The following is a 27,707-nucleotide window of genomic DNA, read 5'->3' on the forward strand; positions in this document are numbered from 1 at the left end:
CATCTATTTACAATTTACACTGGAGGAAGATCTCTTAAGATCAATGAACTCTGTGCTTCCATACAGGCGTATTTCCAGTTGGATGGTAGGTAACAGTGTTCTTCAGAACTCGCTCTCACTAGATGATCTTCAGCTTGCAGGTGAACTTACGGGGAAGAGGGATTGGGCTCCAACAAGGTGCTTGTTACAATTGGTCTGAAATGCAAAAAGAATAGAAATTAGTTCATCCAGATGAATGCAATATTCTGTTAAAAACCGCCCCAAAACCTCTGCGCCATAATACTAGACTGCAACTGCTCCATAAAGTGGAATGACTGCAAATTGTGTTCAAAGCAGCCACGTACTCCAGTGGCAAATCAATAAAAGTATCGGTATCATTTCAATTACGATTTTCAAAAGGGCACATTAGCCTAATTTAACTAAACAAGGTCCTCTAACAATTGTGTTCCTCTGTACAAAGGTTGGAGTTGTCAAAGCCACACTCGGCTGCAACACTGACGCTTGTTCTACAGATTTGTTTTATGCTACCAACGTTACGAAAAGCTCCATTTTGTGCAGGACCAAGAGGCCTCAGTAGTAAACATACAAGCAAGTTTCATGCTATTTTTATAAAAACCTTGTGTGTATTTCAATTAGTTTCTGCTAGTATTTAGGCAAACGGTCCACAGCCCACCATTTAGAGCCCCAAGGCCACACAGAGCTGCTGACAGCAGGGAGAAATCCATGAATTAAGGCTGTTGCTAACTGAGAGAGCCAAGTCTGACACAGCTCCCCGCCAAGTGATGCCGTAAGCTGCTCTCTCCTCTGCCCTCCTGACCAGGTAGGTGGTAGCAGCAGACTCAGGGCGTTGGAACAGAAGGTGGCTTACGACACCATAACCATCATCCTCCACCAGGCAGGACAGAGAAATGCCCAAAGTTGTGACTGATGAAGAGGACTCAACAGTTGATCAAGCAGAACCAGAGGGATGCAAATAAACTCCCTTCCCCCTTAAATGAACTTTCATCTCCTGCTCTCTTGTATCCCTTGACCTCTCCGTGGCAGCCAGCGACAGGAACCAGGCTGCCAGCTGCACATACAAGTGCTCACAGGTGTACCTTGTACCTATGCTGGAGATCCTGAAGAGCCACGACAGCCTTCCACCTTAGTCCAGGCTCCCCCTCAGACCCCGCACAAGTCTCAGCAGCCAGGAAGATGCCTTTCCCCTGGCATTCACCAGAAAAGCCAGGCAGCAGCGGAGTGTGAGAGGGCACGTGTGCGCTCACGCCAGATCTCCGTGCCAAAACCGGCCGGTGCCAAATGGCATCGCCCCTGGCGACAGGAATGAAGATGTAAGAGCAGGTGAATGCCTGGACAAGGCTGCCAATACAAAATCAGGGCATGGCACAGTGCCTAGGTGATGGCCAAGTCACAGCCAGGTTTTGCCAAGGCAAAAGGTCAGCAGCACGATGAAGTAGTGCTGCGGGAAGTGCCGGAAGCACGCCCTGACACTCGGTTTGTTAAGTGTGGCCAGGTGGAATGGCATTGGATTCTTTTGGCACTGCAGAGCCATCCTCAACACAGGGACGAGGTTCAAGGACAACCACGTGAGCTCGAAATGGCAGACAATGATAACAAACACCCTGCCAGCGACAGCCTAAACTGACCTTTCTTGGGATTAAAACTACACAGGCCTTTAAAAGAACAGAGGCCAAAGGAAGCTTTGCATCACTTCTCTAAGCAAGAAAATCGGGAGCTTTGCCAGGCCTTGTACAAAGCTTGAAGGAGAAGTAGCAGAGGAACTTTCAGGCACAAGAACACTTCTGAAACAATTCAAATACCTGGAACTAAGTTAAACAACCAGTCATGGTAAGCACCACTAAGAAAAAAAAAAAAAAAAAAAAGAAAACTTTGTAGAGGGCACTGAATTTAAAATAATAATCCTTTAGAAACTACTATAGGCTGCAAGACAAAAAAAAAAATGAAGGAAGAGAACATTCAAACTTGATGCAGTGCACCACACTGGCAAGTACGTGCACGTGGGCTTCTATGAAGAAAATAAAATTATGATCAACAGGGGCCATAAATGGAGACCTCTTCTTTGTAATTTCCAGAACAATTCCAATTCCAGAAGAGGGCGGCGGGAACTGGATATTTAAGTAAGTTCTTAGTCCATGCGTGCATCCAGTTCGTTAAAAATGGTTTTGTACTTCATCAGCATACAGAGTTCCTGGGAGATGGGCAAGGACAGGTGGAAGAGTGAGGCACACACCTCATTTACATCCCTTAGCATCTTGCCAGAGATGAGCATTGCAACAAAACAAATGCAAGCTTAAAACACCCTTCAGAAAAGGAGCTAAATTATTTTCAGTACAAACAGTATTGCTATTATTGCTCCCCCCCCTTTTTTCCATCAAGAAACACAAGTATGTCACGCAGCGTGGGTGTAGGATGTAAGCAACAGAAGCCATTTCATGACAAGGTAATGATTTCTGTGAACTTAAGTGGGGTTAGCAACCAAACAGAACGAAGCTATTCCAAATTCTGATGAGATAATCCACTCAAAGTAATTTGTTTGAAAGGTTAAACAGGAAGCTAAGATGGGACTCGGTACACCACAAAATGAAGAGGCAAAAACCCTGTGCACTCAGCGCTGCTTTGTCTTCAAAATATACTCGTTTTTTTTTTCGCCAGCTAAAATGCTGCCCAAGTCTGGCAGTGTTTTAATTTCTTCCTGCAGCAACCCCTGTATTTAAGTTACCTTAAGAGTAAGCTTAAGTTTAGTTCCTTAAAAAGCAAACATCTGCTTCTAACATGAAGAAAATCAGCCATACTAAAAGTCAGAGAGCTTTGCTGGATGCAGAAAGGCCGCTGCAATTATCACTTAATTGTCCTTCATGGGCCAATACCAGGAGTCTCATACTTTCCCTTAAGGTTGATCCCTCCTTCAGCACTTTTTCTTAACTGGCTACTTAATTAGTCTTCCTTCCCGGGCTTAATTGTAAATTTGTTTTGATTAATTAGCCTCAGAGCTGACTTGGCACTTACTGAAATATAAGAGAAGTGCTTAGTTTCTTCAGCTTATAGCCTACTGTATCCTAGGGGAACCCCTGCTTTGTCAGCAATAAAATTTCAAGTTCAGATTGTGGGGAAAAAAAATCATAATTAACTTTTATTTCTTTTAATTGCCCCCTCTGTACTCCGACACAAAAGTGATGATAACAAAGAAAGGGTAAGTTCAGGCGTATTGTCCAGTGGATTTTATACCATGCTCATTAATTTCATCGTGCAATTTTAGATAAGATGACTCAATGCTAAATGCAAGTGATCTTGAATCCCAAACCAAGAGCGTAAGCTGCTGGCACAGCCAGCCGTGTTCTGATGGCACCAACACACCAGGAAGGTTTTTCTCTACCCTTCAGAGAAGTCACAATCTGCCCTTCAAAGTTGTTGAACTTAACTGAAAACCCTGTACAGAGTCCCAATCAAGCCAGGCTGCAACACCTGTGGACAGCAGGACACTACCTGACAAGCAGCACAGCTCTTCATTGCGCTTACACCTCTCTCATCACTCCTCTCCCTCCTTACAGCATATCGACTCCAGAAGACACCCACGCAGTGGCACCATCTATCAGATATCTTGATGCGTTCTCATGTTAGCTAGTGATGCTGGAAGCACAAGAAAAGGCAGCTTCGAACACCCCAAACATGAAAAAACAATGCGCTAAGTAACATGCGTTGTCAGCTAGTAAAGTTTTGGTAACTAGGAGGGCATGGGGTGGGGGAGAGAGACCATGGGGAGAGGGCTCCTCTACAGGGACCTGCTGCTGGCCAAATCTGAGCCCATCAATGATAATGGCAGCATCTAAACAGTTCTAAAAAATAAAAAAATAAAAAAATAAAAAAAAAATAAATAAAAGTTAAAAAATAAAACGAAAAAGTGCTGTGCAGCAGCTGGGGTGAAGAGGATCAAGACAGAGGCGAGAGAAACAGCCCTGCAGTCAGTGCAGGAGGAACTGCTTCAGGTGCCCCCGCAGGAGCTAACTAACCCCTGGTGAGGAGAAGGCACCTGGCAGAGACTGAGGGCCTTGGGGGACCCGTGCTGGAGCAGTTCTTGGGGAACTGCACCCCGTGGTAGGGACCCCATGTTGTCCTGCTGAGGGGGACCGAGAGAATGGCTGGGCTGGCAGCTGGCCACGGGTCATCCCCACCACACTACCCATTTAATAAACTGCCAAGAGCACTACAGCTGTCAAGAGCACTACAACTCTTCAGTTTCCAAATTTAGAAGGCCTTACCTATTGAGCTTCAAAGAGAAGTTACAAATCTTACTTGGGACATAAATATCTTGAATACTTTCAGATTTGCATCTCAATTCAATAGACTGAGAAAGTAAACACTTTGCTTCCTTAGGCTTATTTCATTTGTTGCCTGTCTGGTGCTCCAAATAAGAAAAGACTGCAGAAATGCAAAGCAAATGTAGTTTTACAATGTTTTGTGTGCCTTTATTTGAGCAGTTGAAGTGAAGAACAAAAAAAGAACACAAGCTTTGTGTGTGGGCTCAAGAACACCGAGCAGCTCTGCAGGCACCCCTTTAACGTATTTGTTCCCTAACATTCAGCAGCCAATTATTTTGACAACTATTTGTTTTAGTCTTAAAACTGGACCACGGGAATTAGTTAGGTTGTGAAATCCTAAAGGATGCTTTTCCTTACAACCAGAGACACGCATTGTGAAGACAGCGCTTCTGTCTGACTCTAAGAACACCCATGAAGTGCCAGGACATTCTTTAGAGCAAGCGGTACTGTCTTGGAAACACCAAGGTGCTCGGTTACAGCAGCTGTCAATACCATGTAAGAAGCATGTTCCATACTCTTCAGTCAGATGTGTTATCTGCGAGCAATCGCTGCTTAAAGTAAGTTCTGTATTACAACACACATCATGCAGCAGAGTCTGCGTCAGTAGAAATGCAAGAAAATATTCCTTCGCGTTGAAATGCCTTTTCAGCTGTCATGAAAATGAGGAAATAGCTTTTTCTGTTTATTGCATTTCCGAAATATTAATTCAAAGTCATCTGCAGATAACTAATTCAGCTGCATACTTGAAAAATAGAAGGAATTGTGTATGTACTTCAAGAGTTTGTTTTATCGGCACTGTTTATTTTTCTGTAATTACTCAGCTCATATTCTGCTATCTTACGATTACTAAGGTGTACAAAACATGTATGTGTACACATCTGACAGTTTTGCAATTGTTCTCCTGCATTCTTTAAACAACAACAAACTTTTTGTTTAGTACGACAGAAAGAGCTTTCTAGCAAAGTGAAAACTCCAAAAAGTTAGATTTTTCAAAGGAACCTACTAACCAGTAACATCATTTTTTTTTCCTCAGATGAAGCCAAAGCCTAGAGAAGTCTGACTTCACCATTGTGGTGGGTCATTGTCAGTTAAGCTCCTTAAAGTATGCTTCTAGTTGCTACCACATCACCTGCCATGAAACACATGTACCTACTAACATCGTGTTGATGAAATACTCAACTCTGCTTTTGCCTTCAGCTCTCTCAATTACTGTTGACAGAAACCGATGAATTAACGTACTGAAACAGGTTTCCTCCAGGAACAGGGCAGTGCCACACTGGCAGCAGAGAAAAGGCCACGTCTCTTCCTGATGATAATCCCAACTTCACCTCACAGCAGGTAACAGCAGCTAACAATTTCAGCCTAGCTTAGTAATTACAAACCTGCCTCAGATCTCCGCTACTGTTAGACATGATGATCTGTATTCTGCTGTACGTAGACAAAAAGTTGTGTCATCTGAGCTGAATATTTAAGCCATTAGTCTATGAAACAATCTAAACACTGTTAAAAGCTTCAACATGGAAATAAATATCATTGGAGAAACCCTAAGAATACGTATTTAAGCAACAGACCACAACATGTTCTGCATGGGCTATTATCTTAGCATTTTACCAACTGCAGGTGATTTTGCCACAGGTCTATCTGAAATCATCACAGTAGTCAATGGAAGTTGATTATTCAACAGAAGCAAATGTGATGATAAAAAGAATCACTCACTGACAGGAAGCAGAATGTTAAAATCTCAGATTTCAGAGAAGACTCTTCTTTTTCAATATCCCTTTTGGAAAGGGAAAAAACTCGACTGCCACAGGTTACCCATGACTACCAGTAGCCTGATAAACACAGAAGTGTAGGAAGCAGGAGCCACAGCAAGAACAGGCATAAGTGAAGCATCAGCTTTTTCTTCCAACAACCAATTCTCACTTGCCACATTGCAAAACTCAGCACCCACTGGAGTCCTGGAATACAAACAGGACTTTTCAGCTCAAGTTGTAAATTCTCCTGCGCCTACTCATACTGCAAGTGTCAGGTTAAGCGAAAATATGCAATCCAGACAAAGGGTGCACAATCTAGCGCACCTCAGTTCCTGCCGCACACCAGTATTTTTAAAACGACTTTGAGTGAGAGGCTGCAACCAATACAACTCGCGTGCTGACAGAACGAACTTCGCAAGGTTCTGTGCCAAACCCTAATGTTAACGGAAATCTATTTACATTTACTTGCAACAGAGTTCGAATGAATTTATCGCCCTTTGTAACATTCTCCTCCCCCATTCAAAAGCCAACGCCTACTGGGTACAGGTGCCAGGCAATGCCAAACAGCTGTGCTTGAAGCGCCATCTCATGGCAAATGGCGGAATTGTTTCTATTAGATAAGGTTAAGAACTTTGTACATTTAAAAAAATTTCAATTCTGTCCCTCCTTTCCAAAACAAGTCATTTTTTCCTAAACTATAGGATGTTGGAGCCACTTTTTTAATTTCAAGAAATCAAGCTCTGTTTTCACCGTAGATTTAAAGGAACTTCATACTGAACTATCGCAGCAAAATAAGTGTTATGCCACTATTTCTTACAATAGAAGTTGAGCTAACACTGTGAAAGACAAGACAAAATGCATAACTGATTAGGCAAGTACTTCACCAGAACTTTACAAACTGAAAGCAACATCCTAGATGCAACACCATGCCTGACATAACTGACTTTTGCTACTTAAAAGGAGAAAATCAAGTATTTTGAGATGTAGTTCAACTACAGAACATTCTCTGTAGATTATACTAGACATGTCACACAAAAAATCAACTAGCCAGGAAGCAAACGAACAATCTAGCCTAAAAAATTACTTTTTTTTTTTTTTTTTTAAACCAAACCCACAGTTTTTTGTTGACAAACTCAGGCACAGAATTAGGAAAAGCAAAAGTGGCATTTGCAGCATTCTGACCTCAAACCTGCTCTTGAACATCTGCAATCTGTATCAGGAAGCAGTCTGAACATATTACTTCTGCTTAAGAAAACATCCAGAACGATGGATTTCTCATCAGTTACTCAAGACCTAAAAAAAAAGCTCACTTAAAAACCTTGCTGACAAGTTGCAATGTAGCGCACTGGGGAAGATGACAGTGAGGGCAATGCACTGCTTCCACCTGAACCTACCAAACCAGCAGGGATTCCTGAACAGCAGCAGGCTGCCTCGAGCTCTGTAACACCACACAGCCACACCTTCCTTTAGGGCCATCAGCTCCGCAGTCCATCCATGTTCACCAGCCCCTTCCCAAAGCACCCACTCTCAGCAGTCAGGTAACACACAACAAAACTTGCAGGGTGTCTTCCTTCTGAACTCCCTGGCCTGTAACACGATGGCAAAGTGGTTGCTTTCTTTCTGCTGGAGCTGATGAGCTCTTGGGCTCAGAGATCATTGCATCCATGTCCTGACTGCTGGGAGACACACTTGGGAGAGGAGCGCAGGATTTTTGGTCTAATGCTAGCCCCGTACTGTTTACCAAGTGGCAAACTTCCAGATCTCTGCGGGCCTGCCTAAAGAGTTGAAAGACTTACAAACGGAGCCTTTTACTGGGTGGGATTCCCTGAAGCAGTGGAGACAGCAGGAGTGCCCATCTGGTTGCTGGCAAGGCTCCAACAGAGGGACAATATTTGAATCTCACTGACCTTGAAGAGGCCAACCAAGCCCTGAAGTTGCAAAAAGCTACCGACACCAAATTATTATCATCAGTTCTAACTATATGACTTGTAGAAAAAATAATTTAAAACCACTTCCAAATTTGAGGCTGAGGGGAATACACGAATGCTGTTCCCTGCAATTTGAACTTTGACTGCAAATAGCTTTTCCTCAAGAGGATGAACTGAATGGCAATTGGCACACTCCTGGAATCATCTCAGAGTTCAGTGTGACCTGGCCACGAATGCAAAGATGTCACGTAACTTCATTAATTACATACAAGGTCATGAACCAATTATAGGAACCACTGCTTGAAAGAAAAAAATTGAAAGGAAGTGTATTACCTAAAATTCCCCAACCTAAAGCATCTCTCACATAAGAATTTTAGCCCCAGTGTCCAAGTGCTTTCACAGACACTGTTAGTTCTTAGCTGAAAGTTTGTTACGGGTAACACTAAAGCCAATTCTCCTTTAGTACTCTAATTTGTACTCTAGATTTAGCATAAAGATCATGGCCGAGACTGCTTACAAGGTCAACGCTCAATCCTCAAGTATTCAGCCCTTAAAAAGTTTTCAATTCCAGTTCAATTTTCCATATCTTTTCCTCTTCTGGAACAGCAGTGACCACTCAGAGAGAGCACCCTACCAGTGTAGCTGTAGTTTCTCCTTATGTTCAGCCAGAAGGAACCTTGAAGAGCTTGAGAGACAAATGTTATGTATACCATCTGCTGTCTAGACTTGGCTTCTGGAGTTTACAGTATAATTACAATTTTCCCAAAGGTCCTCATTATTATTCAGAAACACATCAATCAAAACAAAAGGCAATATTAAAGTAACACATTTAGCAGTGACCCACTGCCATTACGCAAAATAAAGCTATCTGAAACGTTCAGAGCCCCATATAAAAGAACCGATAAGCTCCTAGATAAAAGCATCCATTTGACAATACAAATTTTAGGCACTAATCATACATCTGGTAGACAAGGAAGAAACTGCTGTCATTAACATATTAGAAGAGTGCTGGACCCTAGCACACAAGAATTCCAGCAGCCTGTCTCCTAGACAACAATTACTGGAGTGCAGACAGCATGGTTCTACGTTTAAACACAGATTATTCAGAGAGGTTTATAACCAGGCAGACATTGAGTCTAACAGATGTTAGCTGAAGATGTCAAAATTAATTTAAGCGTTAAGCATTTTGGGGGAGATTAGGCATAAAAGTACAATTTGGAACAACAATATGTTTTTCCAACAAATTTTTAAGCATCCCTTCCTGTCTCTGGATGACAAATGCCCAATACAGGGCGAGGCCCTCCACTGGGTCACTGCAGTTTGACAGTAAATTTGTGAGTTGTTTTTGTAGCGCTTTCTATGTTGATCTCACCAGCTCTGTCTTAGTTTGTGAAGTTAAGCTGGGCACAAACAAACACACTTCTTATGTGGGGGGGAAAAAAAAATAATCAGAAAGTACAAAAGCATGAGAAGTATTTCAAGCAAACTTTTTTGGAGAAAATTCTTCACACCTGTCGTTTTTGAACTGCGTGAAAAGGAGAACACTTTCTTCGTTCAGAAGATTACGGATGTTATATTGATTTCCTATAAATAAAAGAAAAAAAGTTCTTTAGAAGCCACTAGCAATCTTTGAAGTCCTATTTGGCTTCAATTCAGTATGTTTTTATTTCATTTATTTAAAGAGAAGTAATATTAGCCCCAAATCTATGATGCCACTCTTCAGGCACGTCACTGCATTTTGAAGTGGTAACAAGAAAACCTACAGCTAGCTTCGTTTTGTTTAACCTAGGATAGGAAAAAAACACACCTTCACCAAGACTTTTACTGAAGCCAAAGTAATTGGCTTAAACTCTCCACTCACAAAAGCCACAAGAAAACTTTAATGTGACTGAATTTATTTTAATTGTTATGGACAATCTCATTAAGAACGGCACAAGGAAACTTATTTGCAGATCTTCGCTTGGGATTTGCATACTAACGTGACCTCAATTACAGGGGCATCTAAAAGACACCGGATGTTGAGGAAGAGCAACTTTCTAACATCCATATATAGCCACACTTGATAAGATACAAAGAGATCTTCCACCACAACCTCCGCATCGCCCATCCACGCAGTACAGAAAGGCCATCAGGAAACAGGGACAAATGGAGATGAATACAGATATGGAACTTTCACCAGTTAATACAATCTCCTTTACCCCAAAATCAAGCTATAAATCTGTCTCTGCTGACCCCTCAGCCTTTAAGATTAAAACAAAGACACTTTCACTGAAGTGTCAAGCATTAATTGAACAATGGTTGTTAAAACAGGATGTCATGGTGAGAAGCTGATGATAAAACAGTAAGAGCAGTAGATTGTCACTTTTTTAACACAGCCTCTTCACAAGCAAGCTGCATGCAAGTTCTCTACCACTCCATGAACAGCCTACTTGAGTACTACAAACTCTCCTGACTACTCTCTTACCCACTACAGGGTAGCTTCCATATGGAGTTCATTCCACTTTCATCTCAGAAGAGCAAAATCAGTGGTGTTTTACAATTCTCAATGACCCATGTGAGGTTACAACACTTGCAGCAGACAGGCTGCACCTTCTGCACTTCACGCACCACGCAAAACGTGGTGAACCGATCCAAATGGATCGTCATTAATTTATGTAGGAAAAGATGGTAGTGAAAACAATTATATTAACTACCACTATTTAAAGCTGGCTGCTGAAGTTTCCCTGACATCGTAGCTAGGGACAGAACTAGAATACCAAGAGAACTTCACTCTTGGAACTTGATTATGTTATCAAAAACTCCAAAGGAAACTCAGGTAAACAGGCTGTGTTTGTACCACTACAGGCCAAGGTTCGATCATCAGCCTGTGTCCAGCGTTGGGTCACACTCCCTTCTTCCTAACGCTGTGCTTTCCCATACTTTACTCAAACTCCTCTCTCCCGGTCATTCACCTCTGTTGTGCTTTGTAGCCTGCTAATTCAGTCTAATCCAATCCCCCAAAACTGATTTTAAAGACATGTGCTTACCTGCGGGAATATAGAAAAAGGTCCCTGAAGTCAGGTAATATGACGTCTTATGCAAAGTGATAACAATTTTGCCATGGATAACATAGAAAGCCTTAAAAAAAAAAAAAAAAAAAGAGAGAGAGGTGTGAGGGTTTTAAGATCAGCAATGTTTCCTTTGCAAACATTTAAGAAAGTTATCCAAGAAAAAAAAAAACCACACTTTAGTTTTGCATACACGCTGCAAGATAGCAAAAAAACAAACACTAACATCATAAACTGAGCTGCGACTCCTTTTCTCCACCCCAGTTGAAACCTAAGACAGGCAACTTGTAGCGGGGAGGGGGAGGTATTTTTATTTAATCTTTCTATCTTGTCTGCACAGGAAGCACACGTGAACAGACAGGTTTAATGTGAAAGAAAGCAGGGCACTGTGCATGCAAAGTACCTCCAGCAAGTTTCTTTAGTTATAACTGCTTGATTTCAAAACTGAAATTATTTATGTTTCCTGTATACATTTGTAGTTTAGGCAAAAAATATGAAAAACCTTTCAACTTCATATGCTATTTTTAAACATTCTAGGATTCTCTGTATAGATATATATCTCTAAATAAAAATAAATAGGGAAGAAGTGTACTTACTATCGTATCCATGTAGACAAATTGATGTCCTTTTTCTTTAAGTGGCTTCAAGATTAATTTACCAGTGGAAAAAGTAGATGTATTCAGATTTTTATATATTTCTACTGATTCATCTTTGTAGAAACTCAAGTGACTTCTTCCAGTGTTAATACACTCTACAAGGAAAGTCCAGAAGATTAACATCAATGCTAACACGTAACTGAGTCTTGTTATCTCAGCAACTTTTTAAATTACATGCACCGTGCATTGTTTCAGTGCAAAAACCCCACAAGCTAGACTTAATATTTAGCTGGAAAACAGGACGTGTCACTTCATTCTCCTTTTTGTGGCTCCCTCAGAATTTTCTCCAGAAAAAGCAATGAATATTTTCACAGCTTACCTTTTTATGCCCAAGGTGGCATGAACAATTTTCTTCCTCTATCAGTCTATATCTAAGAACTTATTAAGTTGTTTAGAAAGGTCCTTGGTTACATCCTCTCAACTTACCTTGAAGAACTTCCTGATTTGTTACTGGGTCCACCACAACAGTTGGCTTAGAAGTATCAGCCAGGGTGTAATTGAATTTTTTAGCTACCTCATTTTCTAACAAAAAAAAAAAAAAAAAAAAAGTTATCACTACACAATTTTAAAACTTATGTAACCACAGTTTCACACACAGGTAATTAAATTTCCTTAAGACTAAACAGACTGAAATACACTTTCTCCAGAAAAAGGGAGCTAACCCGTAACAGTTCTTTGAAAACACAATTTTCACTGGAATTATTTGTGTGATCAGTAAAGGGTCCCTAAATCCTCAAGTACTTTCCAGGGCAATGCCAATAAGGTTGCCTATTAATGACAGTATTTACCCCAAAGTACCTGAACTTGGGAAGAACTTTTCCTGGATATTAAGAGAGAATATAAAACACATGAAGAACTAAGAAAAATAAATCACTTCCTTTTACCTACTGCTGATGGGCATCAGGAGTCTTATGAAACTGTTCAAAAATAAGCACATGTTCAATTTTCCTTTTCTTGAGAGACACCATTACAGGAATCTCCCTCTAAGTTATAAATCAGAACTATTTCTAAAATAAAATGGATTTTTCCAGAGAAGGCAATAGCTTAAGAGTTGATGACAACCTTATGCTTTTCAAAGAGAAAAGAGACACTGGAGAATTTTCAAGACAGAACAAATATCCCAAAGCTCTCTTGAAGAGCTCTCTTAAGCGGACAAGTTTAGCTCCACAGTGCGCAGGAAATCTCTCTAAATGTAGTCAAAACAGGGATGTCAAAGACAATCTATAGCACTTTATAGGCACTCATGTCTACTTAAACACTCCAACGCTAAGACAGTCAGGGCTATGAGGAAAGTTACTGTTTGATATAGCACTGTTCAAAAAAAAAAAAATCTCTCTATAAAAAGAGGCAGTAATAGGTGCAACTCTATAGCACTAACCACAGGATTTTTATAGAATTGAGAAATTTGTCCTAGAAATTCAACTCAGCTGACGGGCCTTGTACATATCACTTAAAATTCAAGGCTGCTAACAAAAGAGCATCTCTCAGGATGAACGTCTGTTAACCAGGATATCCATTTGCATCTGGAGGCACTTCAAACCAACTTAGAGCAGCAAATTCTTGTATGATAGTGTGAATAGTCACTACCAGCTCAAGCATACATGGACTGCAAATGACTTGCACAGAAACTTAAAAGCTGTGCTCACATCAAAGGTTCAACAGATTAGGATCCCGTCTCCATCAGCAGCCAAAAGCAGGTACCCCTCCCACCCCCAAAACTGGTGTTAATGGAGTAACGATGTTTCTACAGAATATCCTCCACCTCTACACATGCAACTCACTTCTATTTAAGAGCTATTAACAACTAAGTCTTCCATGAATTTATCCAGTTCTCACACTGAATCTAAATATTTTTCTCCACAGTATTTTGTGGCAAGGAGCACAGAGAACACACAGAGAGAAGAGCCACCTTATTTTGTGTGAAAAACCCAGCTCCCACTATTTTCTTTGTTAACATTTATTTGCTCCAACATATATATAAAACACTGCAGTCACAAACAAAACCTCTAGTGAGTCCCATACAGAAAGGTTCTTTAGCACCAAAATCTAAAAAAAAAACAAAAAAAAAAACAAAACAGATTTTTTTGTTGTTGTTGTTTTGTTTTTGGATTCTGACCCTATCTCCCTGCTGAGCACTACCTACATACTTACCACCTCCTGGCCTTAGTGGCTGTAGCAAAGCTTCCTATTCCTGGGTCTGAAGGTACATATTTATTGAGTAATTTTATCCATTTTGTGCATTGTTCTTAAAGCTCCCCATTCACCAAACCCACAATGATTTTGTATTTAACATACAGTTGTTTAAAATATTAATAGCAGATGCTGCATTTTCAGATATGATGCTACAGGTATCAGCAAGACAACCAGAAACTCTCATACATTAACTGTGCATTACGAAACTAAATGCATTAGCCTCATTAACTAATATTAACTAATGATCTGATCTGGTCAAGGGCTGAAGTACAGCTGATTTTCTTTAACCATAGCTTTAAGAGCATTACAACACCTCTGGATCTGTCACGTGTCTCTTCATTCCCAACCCAGAGAAGTTAAAAGTTTAAGGTCATACAGCATTGCTAGGGCTACAGTAAGCAACAGTTTTTTTCCGCATCAGATCACACTAATGCATTTCGTTCCAAAAGGATTTTCACTCAGAAAAACTGGAGTTGTTACAACAGAAAATCTTACAACAGTGGAGCATTCAATTAGTTTTCTGATTATTTTTTTTAAGCATCAAAAGAATGAAATAAAAAGTGTTTTTACTTGTATAATTTCTTTTCTCCTTATGATGAATCTTCTTCCGTCTATCCTTCCTGTGAGGTTCTGTTTCTGGACACACTATTCCAGTGATCATAAGCCCTCCTGAAACAAAAGTTGAACAAAGGTCACTAACACAATATTTATTTTACATGAATGAACATTTACAGGAACTACAAGCATTTCAGTTTGGAATATATTTCCTTGACAATGAAATTTTCAGATAGCTTTAGAAAGCCAGAACAAGACCAAAAAGCTTTTCATCACCAAGTATTTTGAAGTGCAGTAGAACTTCAGACTTTCTGAAAAGAATCTGTTTCATTCAAAGAATATTTCAGAAAGCCACCACACAAAGAGTCAAGTTTTGAGACAAAATATCAATTTTAGGGACACAAATATTATTTTCAAGCAGACTGACTGATTAGGAAAATACCAAATTAGGCTAAGCCAACATAAAAAAAATCCCTGAGAACAAGATGTACTTTATCAAGGTGGTCATTTGAAACTGAGACTGGATAAAATATTATTGTATCTGCTCTAGGAAGCAGTGTCCACACGAGGACAAATGCTCCAATGAATGATCCAATACATTGTCTCTTCCTGGTATCATACAGAATCCTTGATACAACGATGTTGTTCTTCCCTAAACAGTTAAGGCAAGTGTACATAACACGTTCTGCTGCTATTATTTCTATCTGAAACAGGAGTATCAAGAGAAAGATCACACTAAAAGATGACTATATGGCTGAAGACTATAAATCATCGGCTTTTTTAAAATGCTTTCATGGCACTAGATCAAACTGCAGATTTCCCTTTACTGCCCTATCAGAACAAAGGAGATAAGCATTTTGGAACAAGTACCTGAAGGTCTCATCGCATAGTTCACACGCTCGCCTCGCCAATATTCCAGAGGTTTTAGTCGTATCCTTTTTGTCCGACGAACATTAGGTGTGTTGGAAGGCATTACTAATTTAAAGGATGAAACAATTCACAGTAAGTACGAAAGGAAAAAAAATTAAGAAATGGGAAACTTATGAAATATTATCTCCCGCTGTTCTGTATCAGGCGGTGAACACTTCCCAGGGGTTATTTATATCACTTCCCAGCCGATATTTATACCAATTTCCTTTCATGACAGGAAAGGGAATCAGGTCTTGCCAGAAGCCTTCTTTTACATACATCATTATTTCGCTTTCCATGTTCTGTAACAGTCACCATGCTGACTGTAGATTTCGTTCAATATACCTTACTGAATCACTGAGATATGGATATTAGGGGCTCAAGAAGAAGCAGCAGCAAACATTAAAACTATGAAGAGAACCCCCTTGGCAAAGGCTAAGAACCCTCCTCAAATCTGATGGATTTCATTAGCAGAAGTGAAAAGGCTTCAAGTTGGTTATGGCAAGAGGAGAGAGTAACACACAGCACTCGAGCAGACCCTACTCTTCCAGATTCTAACCCTTAAACCATCTCCAAGGTCTGGAAAAAGAACAATACTCTTCCCAACTGAAAACCCCACGCATTTCCAAGACTTCTCAGGTATGCATCTTCCAATCCATCTATTTCATAGTCTCAAATTCCATTTTTTCTGAGCTACCATATACAGTCAGAATTTCTATTTTAGTTTTTGTAAGGAATAACAAAACACCCCTTTAGGAGTTGAAAGCAAATTTGTCAACAATATTTAGATGCTAAAAATAAAAACAGTAAATGAAAAACAAGTCTTGTCTAAATTGCTTTTGAAGGTAAACAACTACATTGTTGTGAACAAAATAATAATAAAGGGAATAAAAAACACAAAAACAGATTAGCGTGGGATTACAATCCACTGCACGCACACTGTGCCATCCTACCCTTCCACAGGATCAACTCAGACCACCACAGAAGGCAGGTAGGTTATTTGCACCCTCAGTTACACTGTGCAAAACCAATTCAAACCCTCTTACTGTTCTCAATGAATAGTAAGCAGTGTCTTGAATCAAAAAAAAGGAAAACGTGACAATTATAAAAATAACCAAAATTATTAGAAAGATATTTTTAAAAGAATTTAAAAGATCATCCTTGAATATAAAACAAAGAAACAGTATAGATTTCAAAAGTTAAAAACAAAACAAAACAAAAAAACACCTTGAGCAGGGTTACGTAGTACCCTAAAGAGGAGCTAACAAATCTTACCTATTCCAGACAGTTTTCCAAATATTTTTCAACTTAAAATTAAGGGTTTTTAGGGCTCCACATTTGCATGAAGATGGTTTATGAATTAACAAACCCTTCGCTAAATGTCTTCCTGTGTCTCCTTCAGCTAAATTTACATTGAGTTGGAAGTGCGTTTGCATTTATACACTCACATTAAAGTATTTTAAAATAACCTTACCTATTTTATGTCTGCTTATCTTGTCTGACAAATTTATTTCTTGATAATATAACTCTTCAGAATCATCTGAAATTACATTCAGAAAACCATCACAATAGGCATTTACTACTCCTGACATTTATTCAATATATCTGCTAGAAGAAGAAGGTAATACAAGGAGAAGTCCCAATATCGGTGTTCCTGCCAACATTTTTTCTTTGAATATGTACCAAACCCAGGGTAGCTGAACAGTATTATGTGGTTTCATATCAAGAAACAAGTATTATAACTACGTAGACATGAAATTCTACTGACTGAAGTGCTAGATTGTTCACCTTCAAACCCCTCTAAGTATAACTTTAGAACAAACGTATTACCAAAACACCCACAAAACTAGGTCTCTCAAAAAAGCACTGCATAAACTAAACACCATTTACAACTGGATCTAAAACTAAGGAAAAAAAACAAATATGAACCCCAAGGTTCATATTCATTATGAGAGGATGTTCAACTTGCATAGGGAAACTACTTAGAGAACCAAAATATTTTAAGTTAACGTGTCCTCATTACCTACAGCCAGACACTTTGCTCTACAGCAGCCTGAAGTGATCCCATGTAGTGCCACCACACGACAACACACCAAATTGGTACAAACTGAACCTAAAGGATTTGTTTAGTGTTTCGGAAGGACAATTTTATCCTGGTAGGCTTGATGCCAAGCCACCCAGTGCTTGTCCTTCTACAGCCAGCACAACACGAAGCTGGCATATCGTATCATGTACTTGGGCAGAAATGGGATCACAGCCAGTCCAATCTGCATTTCTTATTCTGAATAAACCAGCAGAGCAGAGATACAACAAAAATTACCGTACAACCTCAGCCTAAAAAGCTTATAAATAAACTGCAACAAAATACCAACTTGAAACGTTACCTGAAGATCCATTATCCTCTTCACAACGCTTACTTCTGGAAGTAAATCCATCACAATGGTCTAGAACAGGCCCACTTCAAGGAAAGAAAAAAAACACCTGCTTCAATATGTTACATATCAAAGGAACATAACCGTAGTACAGGAATACCAAATTTAAGTTTTGTTGTTGTTTTGTGTTTTTTTTTTTTTTTTCCAGACCATGCAGTTTCTTTTTTTTCCTTCTAAATGCTTTTCCATAGTGATCAGACACTGAAGCAAATGACTGCTTGTTAGAAATCACAGGTCTCTTTCATCACTTGGTCCTCTAACTCAGCCATCAGGCAGACAAAGTAGTATTCACATCATCTCTCTAACCAAATCACCCAAAAATCTCATGACTTTTCCTTTTTCCTCCCTCACAGAAGAAACGGACCTTCTTCTCTCCTCTCCTCTGTAGTAGTGTTACCTTTCAAACAATTTTCTATACACCACGATTACAAAAGTACTTTAAAGAAATCTTTTACATGCTTTAGGCAAAGGACAGTAACAAAGTTTATAATTTTAGCTAGATGTATTCTGCCATAAAGCCTTCCCCATAACACAGGGATGATTAACATATACATGCACCTCCAGAGGTTCTCCAGCAATCAAGTCACTTTTAACAGGACTTGTCTTTATAACCACAGCATAGTATGCCAACCTTGCCTCCTTCCCCATCTGCAGCTGCATTACACTGCCATTAAATAACATGCCAATAAAGTGCAACAGGTGAAAAGAGCTGTGCTCCATCCAAACTACACCTTGTAGAATCACTTTGTCTAAAATGAAGTCTGCAGTAGGCTCACTTCAATCGAAATACTACAGTTTTCAGTAGAATTGCAACGTAAGAATTTAATCAAGTCACAGCTTGCAACTTCTACTTGCTTTAAGGCACCACTGCATGAAGGAGAAGGTATCTGTTTATCTATACGCACAAACAAGAGTCTGGAGCATAGATACTGTTCTGTACCCTACTTAGCAGCAGCAACACTACTAGTACAGTTATTAGCTTGAGAAGTGCTGATATTTCTGTTCAAAAATCACATGCTAATATGGAAGCAAGCCTCAAAGGAAAAAAAATTCCCAGAAGGCAAGAAACATTGTGACATCCTCACCGTGACACAAAAGAACCGTTCCATTAATTTACTAACTGTGTTAGCAAGTTAACTCCAGCATGAATCACGAACCCTTTCTACTGGGTTCTATACTAGCAGAACACAGAGCACAGCAATTGCACCAGCATTGCACGGGGGATTGGGATTAAATGCAAGCTTTACAGACAACACAGGAAGTTACCTTTCACAACTCATAACTTTCATAGCTGCAGAGGAATCTCTAGAAAAGAAACAATAATTATGTTTACTGTAAGCCATTAATTTTACTTACTGCAGGAAGCCATATAAAAGATTTTCAAAAAACAAAGTAACGCAAAACAAACAAAAAGCCCACAAACAACAAAAACCACACCAAACACTGCAGCTGCTACTCAATCTCAAAAGTACACTTCAAAAATTCCAAATTTAAGTTTCCTTAGGCAGAAGCAGACACCAGATTTGGAATCCACCATTAATAGTAGGTTGCTAATTACACCACTTGGTTTCTCTAGTAGCTATTTAACCACTCGGAAACTGACACTTACTTCAACTGCAATTGCTGCTTAAAATTAACAAAATGTGTTTCATTATCTATCAAGTCATACCCCATTTTAAGGAATTAAATGAAAAGCTTACTGTAGTCTATGTTGCGCATTATGTTTTCTTTTGTTACTTTTTACTTTCACATCTGATTGCTTGTGCTTTTTTCTTGCCACCTCGTGTGCAGAAGAACTGTCAGAATCCGTTGTATTTTGAGGCTCGATGTCCTCAGTGTTTGAGGAAACACCTTTAGGGGTTCTGTGATTAATCTTTTTGAGTGTCTTTCCTGGAGACTTAGCCAACGACCTTTTCTTTTCAGAATTCTGTATGCTGTCTGTGAGACGCTGCATTAGCTCTGCAGCTTGTACAGGAGTTTTGTTATAAACACCATGGAGCGATTCCAATGCATGCGACACATTCTTAGGTTTTTCAGATGAAGCCAGCTTCTGAAGTACAGAATTCCCTGATGTCTGACGCAGAGGTGAGGTAAACATTTCATTCAATCCAACAGGCTCTCTTTCAAGCCCTTCTTCACTGGACTCATTATCAGAGCTCTCCCCCCTTTGTAACTGAGGCTTTTTATTACTACTTTTCTTTACAGATTTCTTAAGCTTTTTCCTTTGACTTTCTGCCCATTTCTTAGACAGCTTACTTTTATTTTTTGATTCTTGAAGTTTCTGCTTAGCAGTGTGTTTCTTCTGAACTGAATGCAGAAAAGCTTTTGAAGCAGACTGCGGATACTTGGAAGACTTGAGATTCTCTTTTGGAGATAGCATCTGCTCTTTGTGATGCTCAGCTGAGGGCTGTGATGAACCCTCGCTTCGTTTCACCCTTTTTTTGTGTTCTTCATCATACGCTTCTGTGTCCCATCCAGACACTGAAAACATCAGTTGCTCAGCTTCTGGTTCGCAGGACACCTTCCTGTGTCTTGGAGAGTCTTGATGAAGTTCACCCTTTTTAGATTTTCCTATCAATACATAAAACACATGGCCATGAATACCTTCTGTACATAAAAACCTGAAGAAATGTGCTTACATCTAAAGACATGAAAATAAACCAAAAGAATCATACAAAAATGAATACCAGAAAAAGTTTTTCCCCCAGCACTTAAAGTAGGGCTTTCTCTAATCTCTGGTATCTCCTGTATCTCTTAGCAGAGTAAGGGCAGAAACATTATTTTCAATCTGCTTCAGTTTTCAGTGCTTCCTCCTACAAAACCCTTCCGAGGTAACTCATGAAAACTGAGCACTCAGTTTAAAGCACACATCGTAATCTGCTCTCTAGGGAGACAGGAGCAAAAGCTTTGTATCCATCTTTGTCTGCTCATAAGAAAAGGCAACACCGCTAACAGTTTTTAACTTCCTAACAGGAAAGGGTTAAAAAAACAACAATGAAGACATTCTGTCTCACTGCCTAAATATATACCCAAACTTAGCTGTGTACGTGAAATGCCAATTAGGACTCCAATTATTTCCTTTATCCTCATTTCCCAAAAGACCAACACAAAAATATTCAGTACTACGATTCTGAAGACCAGGTAAACAACTTACCCAGATGCGTACTGCTTTGCTTTTGAGATTTAAGTCGATTTCCTTCACGTTTAGAGGAGACTGAATCTAACCGTGACGTTCCTTTGAAGTCAAGTTGCATTCTGACATCCAAATTGCGCGTCTTCTGTTCAGTAAGTGCTTCAGCCTGAACCTTCCCGGTCTTGCCTTTCTTACCTTCTGTCTTTCCCTTTTCAGAGGACTGAGATTTCCTAACAGGGGTTGCGGAGCCATCTTTTTTGGACTTTTTGTTCTTCTGGGGTATTGAAAACCAAGAATTAGAAGACAGACCATCTGATTCATCGATTAAAAACTCGCATTCACCCTCTTGTTCTATGTCGTGATCTTTTACAACGGGAGGTGATGGTGGTGATATTGAGGCTGTATACCTAAAGAAAGGAGGGACAGAGTACTGACATCATTTGGGGGGAAAAGGTGAGTCTCAATCTTGTAAATCTAGTGATGACTGCAGAACACCCACCATGCTACAGGACATTCCCAGATGATTATGAAGTCTATCATTCATTACCCTCCATCTTCCAAAAGACCCATTCTTCATTGTTTCAGCCTGATATTCATACCTCATTATTTCTCAGGTGCTGGACAGTCAACTTCCTACCTAACCACTCCAATCTGAATTAGCTCTGAAAAAAGACTGCTGTGATCACTGCTAGCACTAGGCTGGGAAGGACAGAGGAACATCATTCAAGCAGCCAGCGATCAGGTTAGGAAAGCCAAAGCCCCTTCAGAATTACTCTTGGCCAGGGACATCGAGGGCAACAAGAAAAGTTTCTGTAGGTATAGAAAGCTAGAAAGGGACTCTGCCAGGGATTTTAGTGATAGGACAAGGGGGAACGGCTTTAAACTAAAAGAGGCTAGGTTTAGATAAGATACAAAGAACAAATTATCTGAGTGGTGAGGCACTGGAGCAGGTTGCCTAGAGAAGCTGCAGATGCCCCATGCCTGGAGGTGCTCAAGGCCAGGCTGGATGGGGCTTTGAGCAGCCTGGTCTGGGTAGAGGTGGCAGGGGATTGGAACTGGAGGAGCTTCAAGGTCCTTCCCAACCCAATGCCTTCTGTGATTCCATGATTCTAGCCTCAGAATCATTTAAGATTTTCCTGAATCCTCTGGTCTACCCACCTGAAACACTCCATCTGAACCACTTCTCAATAGCTGCATACAGTTTTGCTGGCAGACATATGCAACAAACGGCATGGTTAAATCCTCCCTGCACAAAACATTCTAACAGCTAGTTAAATAAACCCTTTCTCCACCTGGATTTCTCATTAACAAATGACTACCCCAAAAACACCCTCCCACACCATTTTTATAGGTAAAGGACATTGCTCCAGTACTTAGGAGTGGATTGTTTTGTAAGTAAAGTGCATTTCATGTTAAGCCTCAAAACAAACCTTTTTCCGACTGTCCCTGTTGTTACAGCTGCTAAGAAAGCTGAAGAGAAAACCGACTTCTGCTTCCATACGGATGACGAGGTGGTGCGTACTGCTCTTTGTTTGAGAGCCTGCTCATCTCTCCCAGTTTGAGGTCCTTCCAAACAGACAACTTCTGCATGGGTCTTCACCACATCAGGAGTATTTTGGTCATCAAAATTTAATCTAGGTATGCAAAACAGCATTCAAATATGATGCTATAAATTGAGTGCACATTAAACTATCTTGTGTATATCCCATTTTCTCCTGCTGACAGCACTTCAGTTTTTAAGAATAAGCTTTCATTTTGGAATTTGCTGGAACAGACGTTAGTGGGAGCACTCCCCAGGGTAGCAGGAAGTATTCTAATTGACAAAGCAACATGAGGTCAGCAAGACAACATGTGACTCTTGATCAAGGCAAGGGCTGCCCAACAAGACAAGTTCCTAGTTTTAGGAGAATGTACTTCAGAAATCATTAGGGTTCCCAGACCCCTGGTACACCCTCTTCCCAGAGGCACTTCATCATGCATCACTAGCACCACTGTCATTCCCTCGTCTCTGTGACCTCCCCCCAGAGATTCAGCCCTCCCAAAAAGTTGGGATAGCCAGCTACTGCTGCAGCTGGGATTGAAAGTTTCTGAAGGGGAGATAATGCCTGCAACTGAACCTGTCCTACTTCAGGTAGTATTTGCATATTCAGAGCAAGAGGAAGAATGACCGTTCATCACTGCTTTAACAAAGTGTCTGTTACTTTTAAGGTCAACGCTGTCAACAGGACACTACTGCGCACCGTAAATTCACTGCGAAGTCTAGAGACCATCCATCTGAGAAGCTGTTCATTTAGAGCACTGTACTGGGGAAAAAACGAATTCGAATTCATTCTGGAAGCCTTGGGTAGTGCTCTTTTGGGAATTAACCCTTATCACCAGAATACCTAATAAAAAAGAATAAACAATGACGCCCCTTCTAAGCCTAGAAATTGAACTTTTCTTCCAACCTGGAATTATTTGCTTGAGTTCAGAATACAAACTCATCAATGACTGAAACCACCACGCTAATTTACCCTGAAAGGTGAAAAAAACATTCAGCTCTACTTACATATGTACAGGAGAAGATTTTGCTTCCTCCACAAGGAGAGGTGATCCCAAAGCCCCATTATCATCCTCAGGATCCACAAACTCAGCAGGGCTTTTGCATAGTGCTTCGGCATCTTTTAATGTGTCACGAGGCCCTCCTTCAGGCAAAGGGCTCTCTGTTTTCTTAGAATCAGCTGCATAACCGTGTACTGTAGGCGTCAGGTAGGATTCGTGCGGCCCTCCTGCCACATATACTAAATAGGTTTAGTTCTTCTGCTCAAAAGCTTATACCAAGAGTTACCCCAAAACCTTAAATTAATAATAGTGCTACCGACCTTGGCTACTGACGGTATCTGGTGGTGAGGCGGGTACGGATGCTGAAGAAGTCCTGGTTCTCTTCACAGAGTTCGTTAACCCTGCATCTGACCGCTAGATTCAGTGGAGAATAACGAGACAAGCAAAAGGAAAACGTTTGACAAAGCAATGGTATTTTGACAAGAATATACATTTCTACAGAAAACAATTTTCTTCCCTTAATTCTTACTCATTTAAAGCACAGTTCTAATTGAACACTTCAGTTTTCTATTATGTAAGACTTCCTAAGACTAACTGTAAATTTCACACAGGTATAACAAAAAAAAAAAAAAAAGTCAATTTGCAGCTTTGAACAGACATCCTGCCAGCCCATGGGCAAGGTATTTATCCTTTCCAGTAGTACTAATTTAAACAATTTAACTCACCTTTATTGCATCAGGCTGAAGTTTTGCACAAATTCATTTGAGATTATACAGCATCCTAACATCAGACTGAAGTAAACAAATGCCATTATAAAGACTGGTTTTAACACTATTAACAGAATATCTGATTTTTACAAAAAATGCTAGAATCCAAGTATTGAAAAGAGACAGAATGGGCTGCAGACAAACCAGATTTGCATAATTCTTTCAGACAATAATAAGTTCGTTGATTTGTTTCCACTCTTCCCCAATATCACAAAGTTATTTTACGCATAGTAACTGTTTATCAGGAGCTGGCTTTTCAAAGAACTAAGAGTTCCTTTTACACAAGGATCGTCTTTCAGTTTTACTGTCCACCTGACAGCAAAGAGCTGAGTCTATCCATCTGGTGAAGTGACTGAAACCAACTCCAGTACAGTCCAAGACAACCATACCCACCATCAGTTATAAAGTAAAGTGCTTCAACCTAAGAATACAAGGAATTTAACTGTTTTATTGATCCAAACACATACCCAAAGCTACACAGTGATATGTCCATAACTAACTTACCCTTTGGGTCTGTATTGAAGTCCTTGTTTGGTTTCTGCCAACAGGAGTTGAGCAACAGGCTGTGCGTGGAGAGCTTATTGTAAGTTCATTATCACAGCCTATAAAGAAAAAGCTATAAATAGGGGATACTTGGAATCACACTGATCTTAACAAGTTACTAAGGCTTCTTACATTCAAGTAAATGTAAGCAAGAAAGAAACCAGCTACTCAGGAAAAAGATAATAACACAACTTATACAGGTTTAAGGGGCTGCAAAGGGGGCACCGTTAAAAATTGACAAAAACTTTATTTTAACCATTTTATTTCTATTAATTTACCACTAAATATGATATGAAAAATAAATTATTCTTTAACCAGCAAATTAAGCAAAACATCAAATAAAACCTTACTTTCAAAACAATCCTGAATGAATTTCAATACATTTTGACCTGGCTGTATATCAATCTTCTTTCTAGAAAGAGGGAAAAAATAAATAAATAAATAAAATACTAAATATCCTTACCCTAGCAATATGAAAGTACATGCAGCAAACACTTGAGTTATTGCTACTTAATATTTTATGCTATTATTTCCACTAGTCCCAACTTTAATAAATCTCATCTGTTCCCATATGCAGATAACAGCAAAGAAACTTGTTTCTATGAGGATTCCAGAAAAAAAGCCCTGCTGTCATGAAACATGGTAGGAATGAGGACATCTCTCTCCACAGAAGAAAACATACAAGTATTACAACAATCCTCAGGTAAAAGAACCTTGAGATGAATAAGGATTCTGGCATGAAATAAATAAACTTTAAAAATCAGCCCTGAAGTAGTATTGCCTGCACGGTGATTCAGCCTCAGCAGACCCAGAAAATGAAACGTGTAGTTGTACATCTACCCCTTCAGACAACAAGCCACCCTTTGCTTTTCTTCCTACCACTTATCTGCAGTTACTCCATGCTGCTACAAAAGCTTTTTAAGTAGGAACTGGCTTATGGCATCAAAATTGTAGGCAAGCGAACAGCTCAGCTGCTTGGAACACCATTCCACATCCCCCCATCAAAATTAAAATGGGGGATGTAATCCAACAGCTGGCCCACGCTGATCAAAACCAAAATAAAATGAAGAACACCATGGACCATTTTTCCCATAATTATTAAAAGCCTATAAAAACAGGTAATTTGGCACATTTGGTAAGCTCGTGAAACGCATGTCTAAAATTGACTCCAGTAACAAAAAAGCTTGCTGACTTCTGGCATGCCTTTAAAGACTGCAGCACTACAAATACTCACTCCTCTTCCACATTTCACAGCAAGGACCAAACAACTAAAGCTGGAACCCTGGGTGGGCTTCATTTCTCTGCCCCCTGAAAGGCACAGACTGCTATTGCTGCACTCAGGTAGCCTAGTTAGGAGTAGCTTAGGTTTATCCACACACACCACAGTCTGTCACTTCAGCAAAAGAATACCGAGGAAATCCTTTCTGCTTTGTCTCCCAGCACAATTTACCTCTCCCACCACTGAGAAATATAGAAAGGTTGAGAAATATCATATAATCAGCTTAAGATGCACCCAAGAGTTTTGGCATTAAGCTCATACAAATAAATCAGCATAACTTTCCCAAACTATTGTATCTAAGATTAAAACCGTAAGTGGAAATTACCCTCCTCCATGGCAGAATCTTGTCCTGTAGTCTTTTTTGAAATGAGCCTGTTAAGAAATAAGAATCAGCTTTTACTAAGCACGCTGCTAACAAGCGGATGACCAGCCTCCTGTTTCTCACGTAAACGAGTCCCGGAAGACTTGATTCGTCTGCAACTAGTGTAAACAAAGTCATTGGAACAGCAGGCAAGGCTCTAGCCATCTCTTACCACAGCTAGCAAGGCAATAATTCAGGTGACAGACAACAAACGATATAAACCCTACTGAGCTAGCAACAGGCAAAGACAGTAGAAGAAACAAACAGGAAGATGCAGTGAGCAGAGAGCAGTCTCTCATCAACAAAATGTTTCAAAAACCGTTTAAATGTTTAACGGAAACAGCAATTATGATCCCTTCACGTGCTATAAACGGCACAGATGCCCGCAGCGGCTACAAAGTTTTCAAAGTTTTGAGCTTTTAACGAGCTTTAACGCCTTCCTCGCGACCAACGCGAGCACCTCACAGCCGGCAGGCGCCTGACAGGAGGCAGCTGTGGCGGCCCGCCCCCCGTCAGCAGCGCCGTCAGGCGACGCCGCCGGCCGCCCCGCCGCTACGGACCGACCCCCCTCGCTCCCCCATCCCCTCCCCCGGTTCCCCCGGCTCCCCACAAGCCTCACCCAGCCCTCCGCCATCCCGCGGCGCCGCCACACCGAAGATGGCGGCCCCCGAGCCCCGCCGCCGGCCGCCGCCGCCACCCCTCCCCCTGCCCTCCCCTCAGCGCCGCCGCTTTCAAACCTCGGCAGCGCGCGCGCCCCCCCCGCAACCGCCTCACGCCATTGGTCGGCGGCCGCCGCGCGCCAGCGGCGGCCGTTGCTTGGCGGGCAGCACCGCCCTCAGCGCCCCCACCGCGCATGCGCAGCAGCCGCCCAGCCCTGAGGGGAGGGAGCGGCCGCCCCTGAGGCGCTGTGTGGTGTCTAATGGCCAGCCCCAAAGTGTGCCATGGGGTGCACCCGGGTGGAAGGGACCCGCCGGGGTCACCGAGCCCAACTCCTGGGATTTAACATGATGGTTTTTACCACACATTAGTGAACGGCTGGCTGAGTGCTGCCCTGCTATTGTCAGCCTTCCCCAGGGAAGGTGCAGGTAACCCTTTTCCAGCAGTTTTTCTGCATCACGCAATGGCAAAGTCAGGTTCTGCCAACAAAATCCAAGTGGACAAAGATCTGCCAACTTTTAGCCAAAACCTGAGAACATGGAGCTGTCCCCTGCCATGCTTAGAAATCAGTTACCTTCAGACTCAAATCACACAACTACTTTCAGACCCCTGTCT

At 40.8% G+C, this 27,707-nt stretch overlaps 1 protein-coding gene across 1 annotated transcript; it reads right to left on the reverse strand.

Moving 5' to 3' along the window:
* Positions 1 to 27,111, reverse strand: CENPC (centromere protein C). Its single transcript, XM_032187539.1, has 19 exons — positions 27,055 to 27,111; positions 26,400 to 26,446; positions 25,146 to 25,207; positions 24,757 to 24,854; positions 23,806 to 23,899; positions 23,493 to 23,712; positions 22,375 to 22,578; positions 20,966 to 21,351; positions 19,512 to 20,382; positions 19,078 to 19,116; positions 17,764 to 17,837; positions 16,854 to 16,919; positions 15,341 to 15,445; positions 14,486 to 14,584; positions 12,149 to 12,244; positions 11,663 to 11,817; positions 11,046 to 11,136; positions 9,531 to 9,603; positions 1 to 195 (listed from the first exon to the last, which is right to left on the reverse strand). The coding sequence occupies exons 1-19, from the start codon at positions 27,067 to 27,069 to the stop codon at positions 147 to 149; spliced, it is 2,844 nt and encodes a 947-aa protein (XP_032043430.1). The 5' UTR covers positions 27,070 to 27,111; the 3' UTR covers positions 1 to 146.
* Positions 27,112 to 27,707: the final 596 nt, after the last annotated feature.

The sequence above is a fragment of the Aythya fuligula genome, chromosome 4, assembly GCF_009819795.1.
Source record: "Aythya fuligula isolate bAytFul2 chromosome 4, bAytFul2.pri, whole genome shotgun sequence".
Lineage (NCBI taxonomy): Eukaryota > Metazoa > Chordata > Aves > Anseriformes > Anatidae > Aythya > Aythya fuligula.